Source organism: Colius striatus, chromosome 5, assembly GCF_028858725.1.
Source record: "Colius striatus isolate bColStr4 chromosome 5, bColStr4.1.hap1, whole genome shotgun sequence".
Taxonomy (NCBI): domain Eukaryota; kingdom Metazoa; phylum Chordata; class Aves; order Coliiformes; family Coliidae; genus Colius; species Colius striatus.
This window is the reverse complement of record NC_084763.1, coordinates 5789977-5814379: the sequence shown is the minus strand read 5'-3', so window position 1 is coordinate 5814379 and position 24403 is coordinate 5789977. Positions and strand designations below refer to the sequence as shown.

The following is a 24403-nucleotide window of genomic DNA, read 5'->3' as shown; positions in this document are numbered from 1 at the left end:
ACTTGGAGAACTGGCTTAGCAGTCTGCTAAGAACAAGCTACATAATATTTCAAATGAAATAAAACTTCATTTACACATTCACCTCCTTTTGTTGGTTGTGGCTCAAATTTCAAATGATAGGTAATTAGGAATGCTAAGAATTAAATTAAAAAGATACAATATTTCTATTTTTTATTAAAATAACCTTTCAGTCAACTGAAATTTAACATGACTACTTTGTTCATTTAGATTAAAATCTTATGAGGAAGTTGATTTACTGATCTACAAATGCACAAATATTTAGCAGAATTATTATTTCATTCATGATGCAGAAGATAACACAATAGTAAGCACTCGATTCCTTTATTTATAAATGGTCTTCATTTTGAAGTATTTCATGCATAGTGACTAAAATTCTGTTTCTGAAGTCAATTTCACATTTAAACAAATCAACTTGTGGAAGATATTTGTAGGAATTAAATATTTATATGTAAATTAGAACCTTAATTAATAAAATCAGCACATATTAAACTCTGATGTCCCTCCCTCTATACTAAACATCTCCCAGTTTTTAAAAACTAGAATCAAAAGGGACTGCAATACCTACTTCCCCACAAAACCTGCCCATGAACAAGCAGCCATTACATAACTCTCCTTTTCTGTCTTCCAGCTGAGTTATTCTGTCCCATTCTTTGTCTAGCAACAGAAAGTCATCATCAATCACTTCTTCAGTTTCCAAATACAAGCTAACTATCTCTTCACTTTCTGTCTCACACTTTTCTAACCCTTACTCTTAAGACTGAGCTTTACATTATCTTTACATTGAGGTTACATTGAATCTTAGACCTATTTAGGTCAGATTCATCTGCATTCAGATAAAGCTTCTTTTGAGAATTAGAGAGTGTATGAGGATTCATTCCTACCTCCCACTGATATTTTCTTATTCATATCTAGAACATTGCTAAACAAAACTTACCTTTCACGTCTCTTGGAGTCTTCTCTAAATTCAATTTTCAAGATGTCAAGTCAAAATTAAGTTTGAATTTTATTTCCTTAGGAAATCCTCACATTCTTCTCTGCATTTTATTCCCTGTGTGCCTTCTTGCATTAATTACCTGCTCTCCACAGGTGAATTTATTTACTAGAGGTTGGCTCCCCACAGGTTCAAGCAATGAGTTAAATATGCAGACAATAGTTAACTCTTTCTGAATCACAGAAGAGCTATCTACTGTTTTATTATTCTAAGCTAGAGTAAAATTGCTTTATATCAAACTCCAAGATACTCCAAATGTCATGAACTTTAACATTTATTTTCTTTTAACAACCTTAAACAGTTTTCCAAATACAATCACCTCTACTGGTGAGACAAAGGAACTGATTCAGGAAATAACTTGAAGTCTAAGCTACTTGCAAGACTCTTTTTCATATATCTACAATGCAATGCATGCAAAGTTTGCACAGATCCACAAAGTAGCTGCACATGTAGTCTCAATTGAGCTAATAAGCTTGGAAACAGAAGTATACTGACTGCATTCCTTCTGGTTTGTAATTAGTATGACACCTACCCCTTAAACTCCTCCAGTTCAATGAGAAACATTTTATGAGATGGGCATGTCTACAAAGGACAAACTTCAGAGCAAAGACAGAACTTGGTTTTGCTTGACTCCAAGTCTCTTCTCCTATCTGAAGAAAATTATCTGACAGCTTTTAGTAACAAATATACTCCACTTTAAAAAGTTTATTTCCAGTTTCCATTTTGATTTATGTCAATAAATTCTAAACTTCCCAGAGGAAAAAAGTTATGTGAAGTACGAAAACAAGCTTCTCTATAGAGCTCTAAGATCTCCTTCCCATGGTGTCTTACAGAGAAAAGATTACACATCCTTCATGGACAGAATTTTGGTGCTCAAACTATAAGAACTTCAGTCAATAAGCAAGAGATAATTCCATTTTTTGGGGAAGGCACTGTTTTACATCATAATCCAGCACTCATTATTCCACTTTTCTATTACTTAATGTAGTGGTGAGGAACAAATTTCTCACTTAGGGTAGCTAATTCCTCAAAATTCTTAACTTCTGAGGACTACACATTAAAATACACGGTAACATTAGAGTAATGCAACAGATAAATGATTACTCATCATTACTGCACTCATCTTGAGTGTGTGCTTGCCTTCCCTCTACTCACAGACATTATCAGCTCACAGTATGTATGTGCATAACACAGATACCTCTCCTTATGCTGACCTGAGAGTCAGTTTGAAATAACAAACCTCATTTGACCATAAAGCATAAACGAAGTTCCAGGACACATCTGGCCCACAAGCTGTAGGGCCTTCTCATCTACTCTGATGTAGGGTTTTTATACTACTCGGGGCAGCAGGAAACTACAGCAATTTAAAGGCAATAACCCCTGGGTAGATCATGGAGAAGTAATCCATCCTATACTATTCATCTTTAAAAAGTTACACACCATTTCATATTATTTCAGAACATCTTACATGAGGGAACACTATCCAAAACAGTCAAAAATATGTTGCTGTTCGAATGTTTATTAGCAGAAACTAGAGGAAAGCTGTTTCACTCCAAGAGCAGCCTGAGGCATGGTATCAGAAATGAGTGTCACACCAAAGTTGTGTGTGTTGTGTATATGACAAAGTACTAAATAAACCTAGGAGAGAGGTATTGGGCAGAGAACTCTGGCAGCAGTGAATTACTACTCCTCTCTTCATTTTGCCATTTCAACATATGAAGGGTAGTTAAAACAAATATGCTGTCAAATGGATTGAGTATCAAGTTATTCTCTATTACAGGAGCAATATTATACTTACTGAGGCAGCAATGAATCTCTAATGAGAGACAGAAGCTTGCTGTTTGAGTCGAGGCTCTCCCCTTTCTCCTCGGCAGTGACCTCGTCGCTTAAAAGCAGTGATGTGGTTTCCGAGAGCAACCGCAAGCTGAAGAGTCTCCATTCCACTTGAAAATAAAGGTGCCAAGAATGTGACCACACTGAAGTCTAATTAAAACAAAATGTGGAACTCACGGAAACTGTAGTTGATGTGGCCATATACTTACCATTCTGACTGTGGACCAAAGAAACTAGCGGTGGGAGGATGCAGTCTTCAACCTAAAACAGAGGATTGAAAAGATCTGGCTTAGATTATTCACAGGATAAAAAAATAGAAGAGATACACTATCAGCTATGTTTATCCCACTGCTAGAGCCCTTAATCAAAGAGATGCCTAATCAAGGCATTTCAACCATAAACACGCTTATAAAGCCACCGAGTTTACTTTTCTCTGGTAAGCTGTCAAAGCTACAGACAGCAGCATACTTGCATGCAGAGAAACAACAGTAACTTTGGCTTAATTCACTGAGAGAGAACTTTAATTAGAAAGATAGAATTTTTTGCAGATGCAAGACTTAAGGAAAAAATAGCATTAGAATATCTATTGATACTGATGCTTTAATTTATAACCTAACTACTGAATAGAGCTCAGAAGAAACATCCTTCTAAACCAAACCTGCACGGAACTAGAATACATCGGGGAAGATGTATTACCTCTAATGAAATATCCTTAAGCTTAGTAGAGAGTCTTGATAAAATGTTAACTTCTTCCACTCTGGTAATACAGTGTCTTCCATTAAAACTTAAATTTACAGACCTCAGATTTGAATGATGAAAATAATAATACAGTTAATTCTTTATTGTCTACAATTGCATTGTTACAGATCAATCGTCTGTCACAGGACTGGTCAGCTCAGTTCTATCTGAAATCAAACTAGGCTGTAACTGAGTTTTATATACCTAAAATTACAAAAAGTGTATTTTTAGCATTCTCCATAAAGAATGAATTACAAATTCTTAAGTCATAGGTGAAATATAATTTGCTTTGGTTTTGAGGAGCCTGCAATTTTTAAATATGCATCACAGAACACAGCTTGTCCTTGGATTTGTTTATACAAATAGAATTACCATGTAGATTCTCACTACACCATGGACAAAATTTAGTGAAACTAGACTGTGTTATAATCCCCATGTGCTTTTGTTCAGTGATTGAGACCAGAAGATGGAAGTCTGTAGAAGCTGAAGTATAGATATTAAAAGAGGCCGGTAAATGAAGTTAGCCTCTAGTCAGAAGTAATTACAATTAGCAACTATTTCATCAGTGGTCTTTGTTAAATGAATTTCTGACTTTAAGGGATTCCTTTATTCTAGCTTTTCCACTTTGGAAAAAAAACCCCAGAAGATGTCTTAGTCATATGCTTTAAATAAAAGGAGTAAAGGACTCTGATTGAGGTATGGAAGTCTAAGTACTCTTACACGTACAAATAGCCTTTATGCCTACATAGAGAATGCTATATATGCATAGATGTAGTGACTTCTACAACACTTCATAATTTTGCAATATTTCATGGTCTTTCTAGTTAACATGCAGAAAGATAAATATTATAACTACATGGCACTCCAACAGCTTCATTACTGCAGGTTTCTAAACTGTTCTACAACTGGTAATTTATCAGTCCTAACATATCTATCAGGTAGAATAGAAAAAGAAGTATGTACTTCTTTCAAAATAACCAGTTCAACCTACTGCAATGCTTCTCAAATAAAAAGGCATATTTAAGCAGTAATTTAAAGCTGTGAAACACAAAAGTGGCAAAAAAGCAGCTCTTGATTGTCTGAAGCAATGTGGGGACTCAAAATATTACGAATTGCTCAGCAACGGCATTGACTCAGACTGATACTGATTAAAACATCTGTATAGAGCAGTATGATACAAACTCAATTTCCAAAACTGAAAATATTCTTTCACTTTCATTTGATATTAACAATGGTCTTTCCACATTAGCAAACCTACTTCAGCCAGTCATAAGTCTTTTCTAAGATAAATATAACTGTCATTGTAAAGAAGATTCTTCAGATCTTAAATAACTGTAGTAGCTTTTTTTGACCTTTTTCTAACACAAACCTCACTTCTGGTAAAGTGTTTAAAATGGAATTCTCAGTAGTTGGTGCTTGCTTCATGTCAGTTCAGTGTGATGGAGAGATCAGCTAAATGAAGCACTAATCCCGTGGCAATTTATTTCATGATGCACGAGCATATCAGAATGCACATGCTGCAGGGAGAAGCAAGTATTCAATTGTACATGAACCTTAAACCAGACACTCCTCTAACTCTGCAATCCTCATCTTCTCCCCATGCCATTTGGGTGACTGGGTTTTTTCACTTAAGTGCACACAAATTTGTAAACAAGACATGAACTAAGCAAGTAATTATTGAGCTAAAATAAACTGAAGTGTAATAGTACAGAACATATCACCAACTTGAATTTATTCAACTGTGCAAGTTTCTGTAAGTTATGTATACTGAGGCATGATTGAGTATTTTGGTATTTTCTAGAGACACTGAAACAAGTCAAAGAACATTCTTCATTTTTTTTTCTTTTAAATGACTGCTGACATCTATGTGGAGTTAAACGATAGATGTGTGAAGGTAGTCGGGTAGTTTTCTTGTCTTAGTCTTTATCACTAAGATTACTTACAATAAAAAAAGTAGGAACTGCTCTTCTTTAAGTCTACAGACTAGATAGTTTGAATATGATCAGAGCTATATCTGGGTTTCCATCATCTGCTAAACAGCCTGATAGCCAGTTCATGAGAAATCTCTAGCTGCACCAAGCTATCCTTGTATAATTCTCTAGTGATGGCATTCAAAGGCTCTGCTGCCCAACTGTGCTGCTATCAGTACCCAAAATAGCAATGAAATCCTATAAACTTCCATATACACTATAGTCACACCTCCAGCTATAATACATATGTACAGGACCAAACAAAAATGCAACTCAAACCTGATAATCCTGTTTGTAACAACTGGAAAGCAGTAGAGAAAGAGCAGGAGAAATTGACCAAGCATAAAACATAGTTTCTATCAAAATAATTCTCATGTTAAGAAACTTCCTCAGCTGACATTGTGCCTGGATTTTTGCACTCAATAATGCTTACTAGACTTTTGTCCTATATATTTGTCCAATCCAATCTTAAACGTATTTATACATTTAGCATGTGCAATACTTACAACACTAAATTCCACTTCTCAATTATTCCTTATGAAAAGGCACTTCCTTGTTTATGTTGAAGTGGCTAACTTGATACCCACTAATTTAATGATCAATAATTATTTCTAATTCATCTTTCCCATACTGTTCATAATTCTATACTCTCAAGTCCCTCCTCTCATCATCGAGCTGTATTCCCTTTGAGTGTGAATTACCACAACTGTGTTGTATTCAAGGCTTGAGAGCACCATGGACTTACCACAGCATAGCGAGGTCTTCTGCTTTTTGTCTAATCTTTTAGCAGTCACTTCTAATAATTCAATTGTCTTTCTGATTAGTGTTGAGTATAAAGCTATCATTTTCATTAAAAAATGATGCTAAAAACAGTTACAAGCAGCTTCGTGCCTGACACTGCATATGCACAGTTGGAATGATTTTCCCCATATGCATCACTTGACATTTATCAGTATTGAATTGCATGTCATTTTATTGTCCTTTTGTCAATATCTTAAAACCTTTGCTACTCTTCTGGCAGTTTTAATTTTCACTACTGTGAATAATTTAGTGTTATTAGTTAGTTCTGCCACCTTTCTATTCATTGCCTTTCCTGGATGAGTTATAAATAGCTTATGTTGCAACACAGATCTTTGTAAAGCACCGCTCTTAAGACACCTTATTTTTTAAAACTGATCTTTATTCTCTACTTAGTAAATTCTAACTAGTTTGAAGAAGCTTATCTATCAGAGGGTAAGAGGGAAGGGCTACTGATGGATTTGAAGGGGGTTTGGTGCATGACTTGGTCATAAATTTTTTTGAAACATAAGTACACCACTCAAACCCAGAATTCCTGTCTCCACGTTTACTGATTTCTGCAAGGAAAACTCTACCAGTGAGGTATGAGCACCCAGCAAAAGCTGTACTCACTTTTCTACAGTATTTTATTACTTACAAAAATCAGATCTTCTGAAAAGAAGGTAAATTTTTTATAGAAATTGTTCTGCAGTGTAATACTTTAACTCTCAAAACAGAGAGTTAAGCCACATTTCAGAGGAGTTAAGTATTCACCAGCTAATAGGAAGGGCTTGAAATAGAAAACTAAAGAAAGAGAAAAGTAATTTCAGTCCCTCTTTGCTTATCTCCACTCTTCAGGAGACACCAGACCTAAAGGCTTGCACCCTATGATATATGTGCCTGCTTTGTTAGGAACAAATATTGACTCAGCTTTACTTAACCTCACCAAGCAAAGTTCAAGCTTCACAAGTACCCCCAAAGTAATCTGCAGTTATAATACTGCAAGAGCTCACAGTGGAAGGATCCAATACACTAAATCCTTGTTTAGTGGGAGGTACCTCCTAAGAATGATGATAAGAAACCAAATTTCCACTCACTTGTGTCAGTCAGCAAGGAGGAATTCAGCTATTCAACACGTACAACCAACCACCACATATTAACAAACTAGCATATAGCTGAACTTATCCCTTACCCCCTACAATTTAGGTGATGTTCATACGGATAGTTTAACCCTCTTCTCAGCGCCACAGAACTTAATTTGATTAACACAATCAACCTAAAAAATCCTCCCTTGACTAAAACTGAGTTTCTGGCCTTTAAGCATCGATTTGTGAAGTCTTATTTGGTGTTACACTGGATGGAAGCATGCTATTGAAGTAAAAAATCACACCCCAGAATTCAACTTACATAAAAAACCTACGCTATCCGTTCCAGGCAGCAATCACATCCAAACTCACCAAGTGACTAAGCACATTATTTCCAGACATTTTTATAGAGATATCTGGTTCTTTTCAGTGTGCATATGTTTAACTTATAGCTACTGACAACTATCTTCCTCTTCTCTTCTCCTATGATTCACAGAATCATAGAACCGTTTAGGTTGGAAAAGATCTTTAAGATCATCAATTCAAAGCAGAATGCACTAAAGCAAAGGATATCAGCTCCTAAACCCCCTTTTTTTTTAACTCCAGTTCCAGTTACATATAAGATCCACAACATCCAACATCACCTTGACATTTATTCTCATTAAAATTCCACACACAAAATTATTGCTCAAAGTGACCATGGAATTGAGATCACAGTGTCTTAACATTTCTTAAAGCATATTCTGGAGGCACAGCATGCTCCTCAATGTTTTAATATTACCAGTAATCTCTCAGAATGGAATAGAAAAAAATAATTTAATACCTATGAGAATGAATTTGGGAGAAGAATGCCCTTTCTGTAAGTTTTCTTTTTTCAGAAAAGTCTTCAGAACTTCAGAATCTCCACTGAGAGGGGTTTTTTTCCTTACTTCTAGGAAGAGACAGCACTGACTGACTGACTCAATATGTCAATTAGTACAGAACTGGTTTCACAAAAAAAGTCTTATGTCATACAGATTAGTTTCATGGTCAGAAAGCCACATTAGGTGTAGAATTTTAATCCACTTGAAAAGTGCTTGAAGAAATGCTGTACGCTGTGCTCATATAGTCATATCCTACACTGACAAAATTAAGGTGGCATGTAGATGAAGAACACCACTGATGCTGAAACAAGAAAAGACTAAGATGAGCAGAAAAAAGCACTTCCAGAAAGTTCTAACCCCTGTGTTGTCATCTTTGGTGAAAATAATAACTCATATATTGTCAACCAGTAGATTTCCATGTCATACTGCTTTTCCCTTGACTTCTCATCAAGCAAATCATCATGTTCAGGATGCTTTTTTTTCCCTGATATTTAAAAATAATATTTAAAACCTTGAGGAGAAGGATCACTGCTGTCAACTTTTGCCTCAACCAAAGAACTTTCATGCTTCGGGTAAAAGATCATTTGCACAGCATAAAGATCATTTGTGGGAGCTAGTTAGAGTACAGAATGGACTCCCACAGGAACTGCCTGCCATCATGAACCTCATCACTGCTCACAGTGTTCTGAATTAGCATATGTCCTTTTCTCAGGCAAATAAACATATTTAACAAAGAAAGGAAAAATGTAAATGATACAGCTAGCACAAAATCCTCCCAGTTAATTATATGTAAACCTTTACCAAAATCTGAAAATAACTATTATTGTAACGACTATTATTTGAATTTGATAAATACTTTTCCACTTGAGGTACATGGAGGAAATAGGCAGTTAGACCTGTGTCAATTTAAGAAACTGGAACTCATATTCTACTCCAGTCTATATAGTCTCTTCTTGACAGCCTTCATCATCATACGTGCATACCTGAAAATCTACAGTTTTGTCCAAAATTGCTGAGTCACACTTAGTGTTGGTCTTTGGTTTATGTATTGTAAAAATCCACACAACTGCATGCAAAATGAAATTACTGCTCACTACTAGCTTTCATTTGAGCACTTTCAATCAATTTGCCTTGACTTTATCACACTTAGCAATATAGAGTATAGCCAGTCCCCAAAGAGATGGATCTCCTCAGTAACTGACTTCAGTAATGATGGTAATCAGAAACTTGATCACTAAAAAAGCAATCTATTTAATTTTCTTTGTTCAATGTACAAAGATAAATCAAACATGAATTAAAAGTCAGAACAAGCAATTCTTTTCTTCTCAAAATGGAAAAGAACCTGAAACGTTCCTTTTCAATTCCCATTAATTTGCATGACTTCCAATTGCAGCTAAACTAAAACCAGAACTGAATGGAAAAACTTACTCATTCTGCTTGCTTAATGTAACCTCTTTTATTAAATCTAAATTCAAAATTCAATACATTTTTTTAATGTATTTAATATCTGATTATAGCCTTTAAAGAAACACCATAATTGGAGGAGAAAAAAATGCATTCTCAAGAAAGTTTGTCCTTCCCTCCACTCCCTCCATAAAACAGTGTTTGTACTTGGTCTAAATGAGCAGTACAGGCTTCAGAGATCAGCCCATCGTACGCATTTCTCTCCAGTAAAAGAGTTTCATATTAAGCACTGCTGCACATAAATATCGATCAGGAAGCTCTAACACATCTTGCTTCAACTTTTCAAAAAAGCACCAAGTTCCACTGGGTGCTGGCATTTATATTCATAGATTCCAGTCATGCTCAGTGAGCAGCAATTAGAAGATATCCCTTGAGTAACAGCAATTCTAAAAATATTCCGTATGCATCATAGAAGATGAAGTACCACTTTCCTCTCAAGTAATGTCTGCTGTACATTCAAGTATAATTAGCACACTAGACTTTGCAAATAGTATTAAACTAATTACTGTTTGCACCACTAGTGGCAGATGTGGTTAGAGATTATTAATTACACTGGACAATTTCTTGAATTTAACACACCAAATACAAGGCAATTTATCCACTTTATTTTGTGGTTGAATGGCTATTTGCTGAGTGTCAGGAGGGCTCTTTTAAATCAGGAACAACTGTTACTTATAAAAATAAATGAATTAATAGATACTCTTTTTAAAAGAAGAAAAAGAGTCCTTCATTGACAAGGATGTAATTATTTTTAGTTAATAAATTTCCATATATACCTATTCTAAATCAGTGACAATATTCTACAAAACTGGTATGTGTCATAAATCTACCAGCACTGGACAGGCAGGAAGATTTATCTTTAGCTAGATAAGATTAACTGATGTGCTCAGACGGATTTTAAACAAATACATAAAACTTTCAACATATGTAACGCTTCTCCAGAAATCTAGAGACTTAAATAAAACTCACCTACTGCTAGCCAGGGGTTACTTAAAAGAGGGTGGGATGGTCATTCCCTGGCTTTAATATAACATTCTGCTGAATGTGGGGATGGGAGCAAGAGGAGTTGTAAAGGAGAGTCATCTCCTTGGTGCTTTTTCAAGGGGAAAAAATCCAGATCATTAAAGTTTAAACACCTAGTGGAATTTTATTTAATGTGCTGACATAAGAAATAGGAATTTAAGTAAATGTCAATAGACCTTCATAAAAAATGATACATATTTCTGTCAATATAAGACACACTGATAACCCACAAAGGTAAAAATAGCATCTTAAAAAACTGAGTCAATTCTAGAATGACACAGCCTAATACAGTGCCTTGCAAGCTGACAGGTATGTAGAGAGGTATCAACAGGCTTTAACACTTCATCTATATTTATGTTCCTTTTCTAGAACATTTTTTGCCATATTACTTTGAAGCGAGCTGTTCAATTCTGAACTATTTCCTCTTTATTAATTGGTTACATTTTTGTGCATAAGGACCATTTTCTTGAACATCACTCTTTTGTGAGCATTAATGAAAATAAACATTTCATTATTTCAATTCCAATGCATCTTTATGGTTAATTTTGCTATTTTACTCATTAAGACTTTAAAAACTCAACATAGACACACCAAATAGGATTCACCTTCCAAAATCACTTAATTCTAAGACCACACGTTCTTACCTAGACCACTCATTTTTATGTATAAAATCAAGAAAGGCATTAGTAAATTATAAGTGCTATATTGAGTGAGTCCTTAACCTAACTTCAATACAAACACATACAATTCAGTTTTAATTAAATGGTCACCCTAGTAAGTACAGTAAGTTATACTTTTGGTGGGAATTCGGGCACAAAAATGCATTGGTACAGGTTGCAATAACTTGTCAAACGCTATTCAAACATTCCAAACTACTAATTTGCTGACAACTGTTTCACAACATAATTGTTCTGGCTTCAGCTTGCTCTAGCTCACAGTAAATCACTTAACCATAAGCTTCAAAAGAAAACATATCTTAGTGATAGAATAAGTATGTGAGTTTAGTAACTGTAATACAATTTTGGGTAAGCAATCTGTTATTCCTAAAGAAAACAAAACAACAGAACTGCTACTGATGATCTCCTCAAAACAAGTATTGTGCAATGGGATGTGCAGCCTCAGAGGTAGTCTTTCCAAGCACCATGACAAATAAAGTGGTGACATTTTCACTAATACATAGCAACATACTTGCTTTGAGGCTGAAAAAGACTTAGCAAATCCAGTGCTGGATGAAAATAATTTTAAGAACTGCTATTCCTAAACTTTAAGCCCTTCTCATTCTCTAACTTCCCAACTAAATACAGTAAACTGAGTCTGAATGTCTTGGTGCTTCTTTGAAAAAGAAATCTCTCTATAAACAATAAGGATTTTCTCCTGTCAGATAGAAACACAGTACATTTTAAGCCACAATTTAAACAGTTTCTAAGTCATCAAAACACTCCATTTATCAATAGAATTAAGCCAATTAGCCTGCAGCTATTGGGATTTGTTGCCAGACTTACGGTCAAGCGATGGATTGTCAACAAGACAGGATGCTGTGTTACTGCTTCAAAGGCTGATAAAGTAGTCTTAATCAATTCTTCTGTTGCAGCTTGCCCTATTGGTAAAAACCATCATATTTCTTTATAAAAAGCAACACTTAAAACATCTGTATGTAAAAGTACTGCAATATCAAAGGTTACCTTACCTATTGCTCCATCCAAATTCGTTTCTCCTGAATCAATCGATCTGATAAAATTCTACAGGGGAAGCAGCATTTATGTTAAAACACTTTAAGAAACAAAAATTAAGAAGCATAGTCACTGAATAATTAAAACATTAAATTCTTAAAGAAGCTGTGAAAATACAAAAGTTAATGCACCTATTTAAGGAAACACTGTTGTAATTATGAAGATATGAAAGGCTGAAATTGAATCTACAAATGGTCTGACTGTTATAAATTTGCAAGTCTGTAATGCTGCTGGACACTTCAAGATGGAGCACAGTAAGGACTATTACTTTGACTAATGTCAGGAATGATAATATTTCCAACTAAATAGATGGTAATTAAATGTCTTTATTGTTAGGAGAAAGCTGTAATTTCTTACAAGACTTTGAACTACCTTGGACATAGCTATGTTAAAATAACTCACTAAGAAGACCAAAGACCCTCCAGAACATGCAATTTTCTGTTATTTGTACCATCTTTTTGATCTCCATGCATACTACACACACTATGGATACAGCTACACACAGAAAACACACACAAAAAAAGCATAATGTTCTAATAAAAATCACGTAAATTAGTCACAGAGAAACAGAGCCAATGAAACACTAATCATCTGGGTAATACTGTACAATCAGACCCATTTTAATCTGGATTTCACTCTTTTGCTTTTATTTCTATGTATAACTGTTTATTTCATAGGGGAGACAAAAGATGTATTATTAACATTTGCCAAAGAAGGAAAAACTCAGCAGAATTTACAGTGTGTTCATTTTTACTACTGCAGTATTTAATACACAGAGAATTTACCTATCTCTCATTTTCAATTTGCCCACGTGTCTGTTTATTTATACGATGTAAAGCATTAAGAAAATGATGCTTGTTTTATATAGTAATAAAAACTTGATAGTGGGATATATTAATTTGTTAGAAGCATCTGCATAGTTTATCTTTTCTCAGTATGTGAGAAATATCTGAAAGATTCTTCCTCAACTAAAAACACAGAAACTAATTATATATTTCATCATTGAAATGCATTTCAGAGGCAGTCATAAAAAACAACTGCTTCTATGAAATCCATTTATTTTATCTTCCTGATCATTTGAAGAAAATTACTAGTTATTATGTAATTAACTTGTTTTGCTCATTTAAGACAGTTTAACACCTAACCATAGTCTCAAGACCAATTGGAGAAAAAATCACAATAGCTGGTGTTTCTCATTTTATATGAGAAACACAAGAAGAAGATGCATTATATAAAAAACAACTCTGGATTTTTTAAGCAACAGAGAGGAAAAGTGTGTCTATTGCCCTACAGGTGAGTCTGTGCCCTATGTACTCCACTAAGAGCCTACTATTAGCTATGCCTCTAGGGCAAAGCATGTCCTCCCTGTTGCTATTCACAGCTGAAAACATGAAAGGTCTGTCCCAACTCCTTCCCTATTTCCTTGCACAACACTACTGAAAATTACAGTGGTGATGGAAACAACTTCAAAGCAGCAATAAAAAAAAAACTCTCAATGAACAAGTTACTGGAAAATAACTACTCTTTTCCTTCCAGATACCAAGCACACAGCTTTCCACTCCTAATCCTTTCTTAATCATATGAGTTAATTTTTTTAAAAAAGTTAAAAAACAAAAAGAAAAACAAAAAACTGAAAGAGTGACTTGCTAAAGTCTTAGAGGCCTCAATTATAGCACAGTACTTTGAAAAAGTACAAGCTGATGATCAAATGTCCCTTTATAGATGCCAGTGGGAATGTTGCTAAACACAAAATTCCCAAGTAGACTGTTGGTAGAATGCATAGTTACTATTCCAGAAGTAATTACATTAGTCATATCATAACATAGTTACACAAAATGGATTCAAATTTGTTCTTCTTTTTTTCAGATACGCTATTTCCCCTCCCTTTTTCATGCACAACTTTAAATAGTATACATAAGTTCCTGAACTGCCTTGTTTGATGGAGACAGAAGCACACGATGCAGGAAATATACAGTAATCTCCTCCTTGACCTGAGAGGAAAGCTGTGCTGGTCTAACTAGCCTGACTTCCTCAGTCAGTAGTTCAAGCAAGTTGGTGTAACATCAAAAGAAAACTTACATTGTACCTGGTCTGCTGTACCTATACTGTTGACAGAAGAATTTCACCTTCTAGAAGGTTGATCCAAAACCATAAATAAACTTGCTGCCTAGCTACAAATGTTACAAAGAGATAATAGGGTTTGTAGAGTTTTGGGTTTTTTTTTTCCTCACCCCACTGCTAATTTTTGTAAAAATATTACTGTAGGGACAAACACAAATTTTCTTGGAATCAAAAGTCAAAGGAGAAAAAGGAGTCTGAACAGCAAACGTCAGTCTAGCAGTTTGTGGCGAAGCATTTCTTAACACTACTGGGGAAGTAAATATCTAGTTATCATTTATGAAGCCATGTGCTTAAAAGTATTTGCTTAAGTCTGATATGCAACTTGAGAATATGCTCTTTCCTCGTTTAGGTGAAATAACTGTTCATATGAGGAAATTACATTCAAACAGTACTGCTTCATTTTTGCTATACTGTTTTCTGGCATAGATTAAAAGTTCATTTTCTATTGCGAATGTCATAAATAGGTTGTAGATGTCAACATGAGACATGTCTTAGCTCTGTAGCTTACAACACTGAGCTTTTCCTCAACTAACTACAGGGTTAAAGTACTAGCAATACACAAAAGTGACAAAAGGACAGATCTTAAATAGAGATTAGATTACTCTTTCATTTCTACTCATAAAATACTAGCATAAAATTCCAGAAAGAATATTCTCAGTAATTTAGAGCTAAACTTTTCTACTCTAAGATAAAGCATGCAAAAAATTCTCAGTTTACCATATGTGTAGAGTTTCTCTATACTTGAACACAGGATAACATATTTTCCCTTTGGCCCAATACATTACTGCAAAAAATATTTTCTGATAATATATAATGCTTTGAACATAAAGCTGAGATTTTATATTCAGAAGAAAATTCTCCCTCCAATTTATAAATTCAGTTTAATTTTATTACACTAAAACAATTCTCAAGATTTTTTGCCTGTTTTGTAAACAAAGTATAACTTAGATGGTTTTACTCACAAGCAAGGTCCCATAGTTGAAAAGAAACTCCTCTGTGACTATATGAGGACGAAATACCTATTTGAAATCAGCAAAAGTTGAAAAAAGGACATTAAGTGCATACTTTATGACCAGTAAAAGCACAATATGTATTTCACAGCCATCTTAAAAAAGGAAAAAATAAGTATTTGCTTGTATCATTAGAGTTGTGTTACAACATGCAAAAAATGAGGCTTATGTCTTTAATGCTTTTACATAGCTGGAATGCTCATAAATGTATCAGTGCATGAATAAATTATTATTATCCATTCATGATCATCAGAAATTAGATTTTGAGAAACTCCAAGAGTTTGACCTTTGTTTAAGAATTTGTGAAAAAAATAATCTACCTGGGATGTCACAAGATGAAGCACTACAGGCATCATAGGAAGGCACAGCTTCAGCTGTTTGGCCTGAAGCTTTGATGGGTGTTTACGTCCAGAGACATTACCTAAGGCAGTGAGAATGTCACCTACAGAAAACATTTCAAACAAAATTGCTTTACTGAACAACAGCAAATGACATATGAAACATCTCTGTTCCAGTATCCTCTGTTCAATCCTGACATTTCCTTCCTGATTAAAGTAATGTTCATAGACTCTTAGAATTGTTTTGGTTGGAAAAGACCTTTTAGGTCACTGAGTCCAACCACAACCTAACCCTGTCAAACTGGGCATTAGATCACACCCCTCAGCATCTCACCTATGTATCTTTTGAATATTTCCCTGGACAGCCTGTGTCAGTGCTTATCAACCCTCTCAGGCAAAAAGTTCTTCTGAATATTCAATCTAAACCTCCCTGGCACAACTGGAGGCTTCCTGTCCTCCAGCAGGTCTATGCACATCCCCCAGCTTGGTGTCTCTTGGCAGAGTGGACTTACACCGGTTTTATGTGGCTATATATGCATGCAATTAATTCTCTTGTAATTCTATGGATGCAATTTTCTTTCCAGTGAAATAAAAGGTAAGATTCTCATGACTTCCAACTGACCAAGAGCTGAATTCATCATAATTGGTGGGTAACATAATGCTTAAGCAGTATGCTTTTCCTGCAGTGTAATGCCACTGGAAGGAATAAACAAACATCTTCCCTGCTTCTTGCAAAAGATCTGTCCACCAGCCATAGAATCATGGAATGGTAGGGGTTGGAAGGGACCTTCAGAGATCATCTAGTCCAATCCCCCTACAGAAGCAGGTCCACCTGCACACATACTTTCTCATACAAAAGGTTAACCTAAAGCAACAGGACTTCTCACATTCTCATAAAAGATGCAGCAGCAAGTCAGTGAGAAAACTTAGTTGCCTCCCTAACAAACCTCAGACAAAATAATGAAGGAATAAAATGTTAACTGCAATAGTAAAAATTATAAATTAAGGAACATTATGCTAAATTTGTGCTACATTAACTATTGTTTCCAATAAAGCAAGATCCTTTTTGCATAGGATAAAATACAGGAGCAACAAAAGTAGCAGCTTCTAGGCAAAGAAGAGAAAAATCTGCCTCTGTTTAAAGCCAAAACATTACAAGCCAAATCCTGTATTGAAATAACAGTTGCTATATTTTTTACCTAATGTGAGGGCTGCACAAAACTGTAAAAGAGAAATCATGTAGACATCTAACAAATAAAGGATAGGATAAGTATCTTACACAATTTTCATGCCAGACAATGGTGTTACTTTCAGAGTAAGTCACAGAGTTTATCGTGAATAATACCAGTGCTTTTCTTCTGCTCCTGTGGAGTTCAATTTTCAACATAAGCAGAAATGACAGAGCCTGGCACTAAAATCAGGTGTAAAAACACCTAGTCTTAGAGACTTGTCTTGTTCTATAATATACTGCTCAAGAAAAAGAATGCATTGTCTAAAAGGATCTCCAAATACATAAACCAAACTACTATTTTTTCATCAACACTTACTTGTTTTGAATTGTTCACAATACAGTAATTCAGAAAGACCACTCTGTGGGTAGTAATGAATAATTTACTGAACAATTTACTCCATTTCTGTGTTTTAAGCCCTATATATTCATCACATCTGCCAATTTTGCAACTGATGAAGAAATGTGGTGACCTCAATTTTTGCCAGGATCTAAGCATTTTATATGTACTTCCTAGAAAGAGGTTAGATATTATCAACACAGAAACAAAATTACCCTCTTACCTACAACTACTAACAACTTCTTACATTATCCACAAGATTAAGAATTTCTTTCATTTCATTTCTTTCATTTTAAGGCCAACTTCTACAACTTGTTAATCTGTTTGGTTTATAGCTACATCTGGTGGAAGAAGAAGGGATCAGTAAGGCACTTACATGAATGTGTATTATAAAAGCCAACTAGGATTCATTCTAAATCAACAGTTAAACGGCTTTTAACCATTCCAATTTGCAAACCTGGTTATTTTTCTTAGGGGTCCATAGCTTTTGCCTCCTCAGGCAGAATGTGTTCCTTTGTCATACTCATGGCAATATAAAGCCTTCTGACAGACAACTATGGACAGATAGCTTAACAAAAACAATGGACACAAACACAAATCTAGCTTGGAAAGGAAAACAAAGGGTAAAAGTTATGCTTGATATATTAATTCTCAACAATGCATTGAAGTTGTATATCTGTAGTTAAAAGAAAATCAGCAGAATATATGTTAAAGCAATTGATGTATTTATGTATTATGGAATAATATATACAATATATCTGATATTTATATATATCACAGGTAGAATACTTTCAGGTTCTGAGGAAACACCACAATCTGCTGTATTAGTTGCATATAGTCCATACAGACAGCAGAAGGTGAATTTTTGCCTCCAACCTTTATAGTCTGAGACTTCCAAATCCTGAAATATAGCCAACATGCTAGTCTGATATTTAGTTAGAAAAAAAGGATCAAGTATTTGCAGCAAGGCAAAAATTTGCATTGTCATAGGAAGGAAAGCTTCTTTTAAAATAGTAGCATGACATTTAGGTTTAGTGACCTTTGCAGTGCTACCATTTCCTTTTCAACATTCTAGAGATAACGTAGAAAAGATGAAAAATCAGGTATCATCTCAGGTGTCATCTCATCAGAAAATTATTTCATGTATAAAGTTTTATTATTTAATGACAAAGAAAACACAATCAGGGTTGGGTTTGCTCCCTTTCTTTTCTTGAATACTCATAGCACTTCCTCCCTTGTCTTCCTATTCAGCTTTCTTACTCTATTTTGTGGGAGATCTCACCCACTAGAAATTTTAATAAGAATTTTAATCATGATTCAGACTAGTCACACATATCTTATACTTTGTTCTTTCTTCCTTCTTGACTCCTCCTTCTCCCTCTTTCCTTCCCTCCACTCTCTTTCTCCATCCCTTCTACCCCTCTCTCCTTCCCTCCAATTGCTTCCCTCCTTTCTCCTCCCTCCACCCTTTCCCTTCTTTTCCTCCTGCTCTTCTCTCCTTCTTTCATTCTCTTTCCCCTTCCTCCTTAACTCACTTCCTTCCCTTCTTTCTTTTCTTCCTTTATTCACTGCTAATTAACTTTTTCAAATAATAATGTCATCTTTCCTCACATAACATACAGCACAGCTTTTTCCAAGAAAGGCAGTCCCACCTATCTTATTCATCTAAGGTAATTTCTGTAGCTTTTTTTTTTAAATTCAGTATCAACCCTATGTTCAGATCTCACCAACAGATTCTCCTTTTCAAGATTTTGTCTATTTCTTCTATACAAATGGCCAAAATTGCCATCCCATTTCATCACTTTCTCTTGAGGGACTCCCCTGGCTCTCAAACTAATTTCTTCCCACTCCAGTTTCTTCTATGATTGTCCAATGAGTCCAAATTATGCCCTGCAATTTGCAGGTTTTGTCCAATTGGCATGCATGCCTTCCATTGTTCTTTCTGCAAGTCCCCTCTTCCCCAGTACCTCACCCCACTATAACAATTCTGATTGCTGAATGAGTCAGTTGCAAAGAATATTCAATGACAATAGGACTTCAGCTGCAACACCCAAAGAAATTTCTATTTGAGTAGCATGAAGTTAGCTTTTTAATGTTTTGGAAGGCTCAAAACCTACTGACATTCAAGCAGATATTCACAAAGTTCCCCAATATCTTTGGCACAAAAGCTACTTTGCTGAAACTTTGAGACCTCATTCCTAAGCTTAACGGAGTGGCTGAGGTAGCACTGATATTCTCTCAGAGAAAATTTTTTCATCTTTTCTTATGCATGAGCAAATCAGTTTCAGATGTCTAGAACAACTGAAGTACCTAGGCTGAAATTTTGCAGAAGAACTACCTGAAGTAAATATTCAACATGTTTCAGAGTGATTAACAGATATGCCCTGCTGTATCTCTCCTAGCTCTGTGCTTCATGAGCCATTTGCTCTCAGGTTTTTCAATGTTTGGAGTACATTTAAAAAAGACTGATCAAACCTCTTGTACATTTTTGCCTCTTTCCTGACAGAGCTGATGTGGCTTCCATTCAACAAATACAAACTGTGAATATAGGAGATCACACATTCCCACATGAAACACCTGATCGTGACATAACTATAAAACACGAAGCTGACATCATGCAAACTTGATGCAATCAGACAACACAGTCTTTCCACCTGTTTATGGATCTCGAGGGAGTAAGCAAAGGTAAGATTAGTTCAGTTAACCAACTGAGTTTACCTAGAATTCCTGGCAGCTCCTGCACAATGTGATGGATGAGAAGATCCAGGCATTTTGACAGGTATTCACTGCCGCCTTGCTGCTCTTTTCCTGCTGTGGTCTTTCTGCTGTCTCTCTCAATATACATCACGAGTCTACATTTAAGCAAGTGAAAAATATTACCTCTCATAACAAAAAAAATGACATTGTATCTCAAAAATAGTAGTGAACCAGACATTTCTAGCATTTGTGGTTACAGTCAAGTATCTGGGGTTACAATTACAATCGGTAATTCTGTTGAAATTTTAGACTTTCCCTTTACAAGAAGTCAATTTTTCAAATAATACAAATGACTAAGTCAAGGAACAAGGGGAAAGAAACCCTTGAACCAGTCTAAGTGCAACACTAGTTGTTTAAATGAATATTTAATACTATATAAGGAGTGAATTCCTTCTCAGAATTAGCTAAAGAAAGATTAATTTTAAAATTCACTTCATTTTGAAATATATGATCAAAATGTGCAGTATGAGCAAAACATTAAAGACATTCATTTTCAGAAAAAGTCCAAACCAGCCTTACAGTTTGGTGTCTAAGATTTCTAAAGACAAACTCAATGCTTACATTAAAACTACTAAGTGCTCTGTAGCTCTGCCATTCTGCAGAATGACATTTCTCATAGTAAACTATGGTAACTGATTTATTAGCCATTGGCTAACTTACAAGAGATTGCTTTAATAATATACCTGTAACAGAATGCTTCAGGCAAAATTTTAAAATGCTCATTTGAATAGACAGAAGGGCCAGACTTCCCCTTAGGGGCATAATATTGACATCTTTGTTTCACATTCAACTCCCTAGGGGTCCTATGCAAAAACCATCAGTCACCGGTGAATGAAATCCATGGTTTGGATTTTAAGACTGCACTTCAGCATATCAATGTTATTTAATAAAAGTATGAAAATAACCTATTTAAACTGCCTCAAGTGTATGAAACAAAACTGCAGGACACACAAACACAAAATTTTATCCTAGGAAGTGTGAATTTACTCAATAAAATAAAAACTACCTGATAACACATTTTGCAGGATTAGGTCCCTAAACATGATTGGGTCCATGATTGTTATGGAATCACCACTACAATTCACCTTATCTTTCCTGATCTTTGCTACAGAGACAAAGATAAATCAAAAGACCTGCTCAGTTACTACTTTTCATATCTGCAATAGCCAAGATGCAGTAGATTCAGCTGCACTTCCCAGACACTATGGGGACATCTTTTATTTTTCTTAAGTTACAAGGAATTTTAATTTGTTTGATAGACAAGAGCTACTTTAGAAATCTGAAACTACATTTCTATTAAAGTTTTCCTTTAAAAAGCTTTAAGGTTTTTTAAATTTAAAAAAATGAATGTTTTAAATGTAAATGGTATAAATCCCTCTAGTGTTTGCAGACAATCAGGTAATTTTTACCCAAAAATCTTTTAACTTTGAACAAAAAAATGACAACAGATCAGAGAGTGTATGGATTTTTTCTATATGTAACATTTCCACGATTTAACAGTCATTTGATTCAATGCTGGAATGGTTCAGATCAGTTTAAGTTGTACTTAAAATAGGCTGGATAGACTTTAACATAAGTGGTTTTATTGCTGGGAGGAAAGGGATTAATTTTTTAAAAGCATGTTCTATTAGTTAATCACATTTGAGAAGCACACAAAGTAGGTTCATTTACTCTGAGAAAGGAAAGACATAAACTTTGTGTAAACTCATAAATTCTCTCATTCTGTGTTGTCCTACCCATCACAAAATTAACACAGAATGGTTTGGGTTGGAAGGGTTATGAAAGATCGAGTTTCAAACCCCCTGACATGAGCAGGGACACATTTCACTAGAGCAGGTCGCTCAAAGCCCCATCCAATCTGACCTCAAACACTTCCAAGGATGGGGCAGTGACAGCTTCTCTGGGCAATCTGTTCCAGTGCCTCCTCACCCTCTTGGGGAAAAGCTTTCTCCTAATATCTAATGTAATTCTACGTGCTTTCAGTTTAAAGCCATTACACTTTGTCTTAAGTCCTTCTCAGGCTTTTTTTGTAGTTCCCCTACAAGAGCTAAGTACTGGCAGGCTGCTATAAGGTCTCCCCAGAGCGACTTTTTCTCCAGGCTGAACAACCAACTCTGTCAGCCTGTTTTCATGGGAGAGGTGCTGCGACCCTGTGAACATCTTCGGGGACCTCCTCGAGAAGAGAGAAGAAAGAAGTTTAAATAAACTTTTTAAGAAGGAATTTTAATGTCCTGGGCAGTCTCTATTCACCTACAAAATGCTCTGAAACTGATCAAGAAAGAACAAATCAGTGAAACTAATTGAAAATTCCTACTAATTCAGAAAAGGGTGAAATTATAAGCCTCAAAGTAACTTCAGGTTGTATCCTTCCCCTCATTAACAGGTAACTTGCCTTTGCAAATCATGGAGAAAAGAAAGCAGACTAGAAAACTGGCAGTCATTAGCAAAATAAATTAATTTGCATATTCTAAGAAAACAAGCAGTATTTTAGCCTAAAGGGTTTCACATCATCTCATGTGGAAGAAAAATGGTCTATAATTGACTACTATGAGACAGCTAGAAAAAAAATAACAGGTGAATTGTATCAATATTGTATGAGAAAAAATTCACTTCAAAATTACATTTGATATTACATATAAATGCTAGGGGGAGTCAACATGGCTTCACCAAGAGGAAATCCTGTTGGACCAACCTGATGCCTTCTATGAGTGCATAACTGGCTGGCTGGATGAGGGGAGAGCAGCGGATGTCATCTACCTTGACTTCAGCAAGGCTTTTGACACTGCCTACCGTAACATCCTCATCAGAAAGCTCAAGCAGTGTGGCTTGGATGAGTGGACAGTGAGGTGGAACAAGAGCTGGCTGAATGACAGAGCCCAGGGGGTGGTGATCAATGGCACAGGGTCGAGGTGGAGGCCTGTGGAGTTCCACAGGGATCGGTTCTGGGGCCAAGTCTTGTTCAACATCTTCATCAACCACCTGGATGAGGGGACAGAGTGACCCTCAGCAAGTTCCCTGATGACACCAAACTGGGAGCACTGGCTGATTTCCCAGAGGCTGTGCTGCCATTCAGCGGGATCTCGACCGGCTGGAGAGTTGGGCAGAGAGGAACCTCATGAGGTTCAACAAGGACAAGTGCAGAGTCCTGCATCTGGGAAGGAACAGCCCCCTGCAGCAGGACAGGCTGGGGGTCAAACTGCTGAAGAGCAGCTCTGCAGAGAGAGACCTGGGAGTCCCGATTGATAAACTAACCATGAGCCAGCAATGTGCCCTCGTGACCAATGGCATCCTGTGATGCAGCAAGAAGAGTGTGGGCAGCAGGTTAAGGGAGGTTCTGCTCCCTCTCTACTCTGCCCTGGTGAGGCCTCATCTGGACTCCTGTGTCCAGTTCTGGGCTCCTCAGCTCAAGAGGGACAGGGAAGTGCTGGAGAGAGTCGAGCACAGGGCCATCAAGTTGATCAGGGAACTGGAACATCTTTCATACAAGGAAAGGCTGCGGGAACTGGGGCTGTTTAGTCTGGAGGAGACTGAGGGGAGATCTTATTAACATTGATAAATATCTAAAGGGTGGGTGTCAGGAGGTTGGGACATCCCTTTTTTCTATAGTAGCTAGCAACAGGACAAGGGGTGATGGGATGAAGCTGGAACACAAAAAGTTCCACTTAAATATAAGAAAAAACGATTTCACTGTGAGGGTGAGGGAGCCCTGGCACAGGCTGCCCAGAGGAGAGTCTCCTTCCTTGGAGGTCTTCAAGACCCACCTGGACACGTTTCTATGTGACCTGATCTAGGTGACCCTGCTTCTGCAGGGAGGTTGGACTGGATGATCTTGGGAGGTCCCTTCCAACCCCTACCATTCCATGATTCTATGATATGTTGAAATCTCCAAGTAGTTTGCGAAGTCCTAGTAGAACTTCCCCAGTGACATTCATTGTCAAGCTCTTGATTTCCACTCTCCCACCACAACTAATTTCATACTTTAAAAACACTCCATGATACATTCAGAGAATTTGTTTTTTTAAAAAATAATCACAAAAACATCTGCAAAGGTATGTATAATTCTGATTACTGAATTAATCAAAAGCCTTTTCCAATGCCAAATGACAACTTGAAG

The 24403-nt window shown here is 36.0% G+C and overlaps 1 protein-coding gene across 1 annotated transcript in view; it reads right to left on the bottom strand.

Annotated features, from left to right (window-relative positions):
* ULK4 (unc-51 like kinase 4) overlaps nt 1-24403 on the bottom strand; it is a 211081-nt gene that overhangs the window by 123353 nt on the left and 63325 nt on the right. The window contains exons 23-29 of the mRNA XM_061996793.1: nt 20251-20384; nt 15947-16068; nt 15579-15635; nt 12453-12504; nt 12268-12362; nt 3055-3106; nt 2811-2955 (exon numbers count right to left, since the gene is read on the bottom strand). Coding sequence (XP_061852777.1) covers nt 2811-2955; nt 3055-3106; nt 12268-12362; nt 12453-12504; nt 15579-15635; nt 15947-16068; nt 20251-20384 — 657 coding nt within the window. The remainder of the gene's footprint in view (nt 1-2810; nt 2956-3054; nt 3107-12267; nt 12363-12452; nt 12505-15578; nt 15636-15946; nt 16069-20250; nt 20385-24403) is intronic.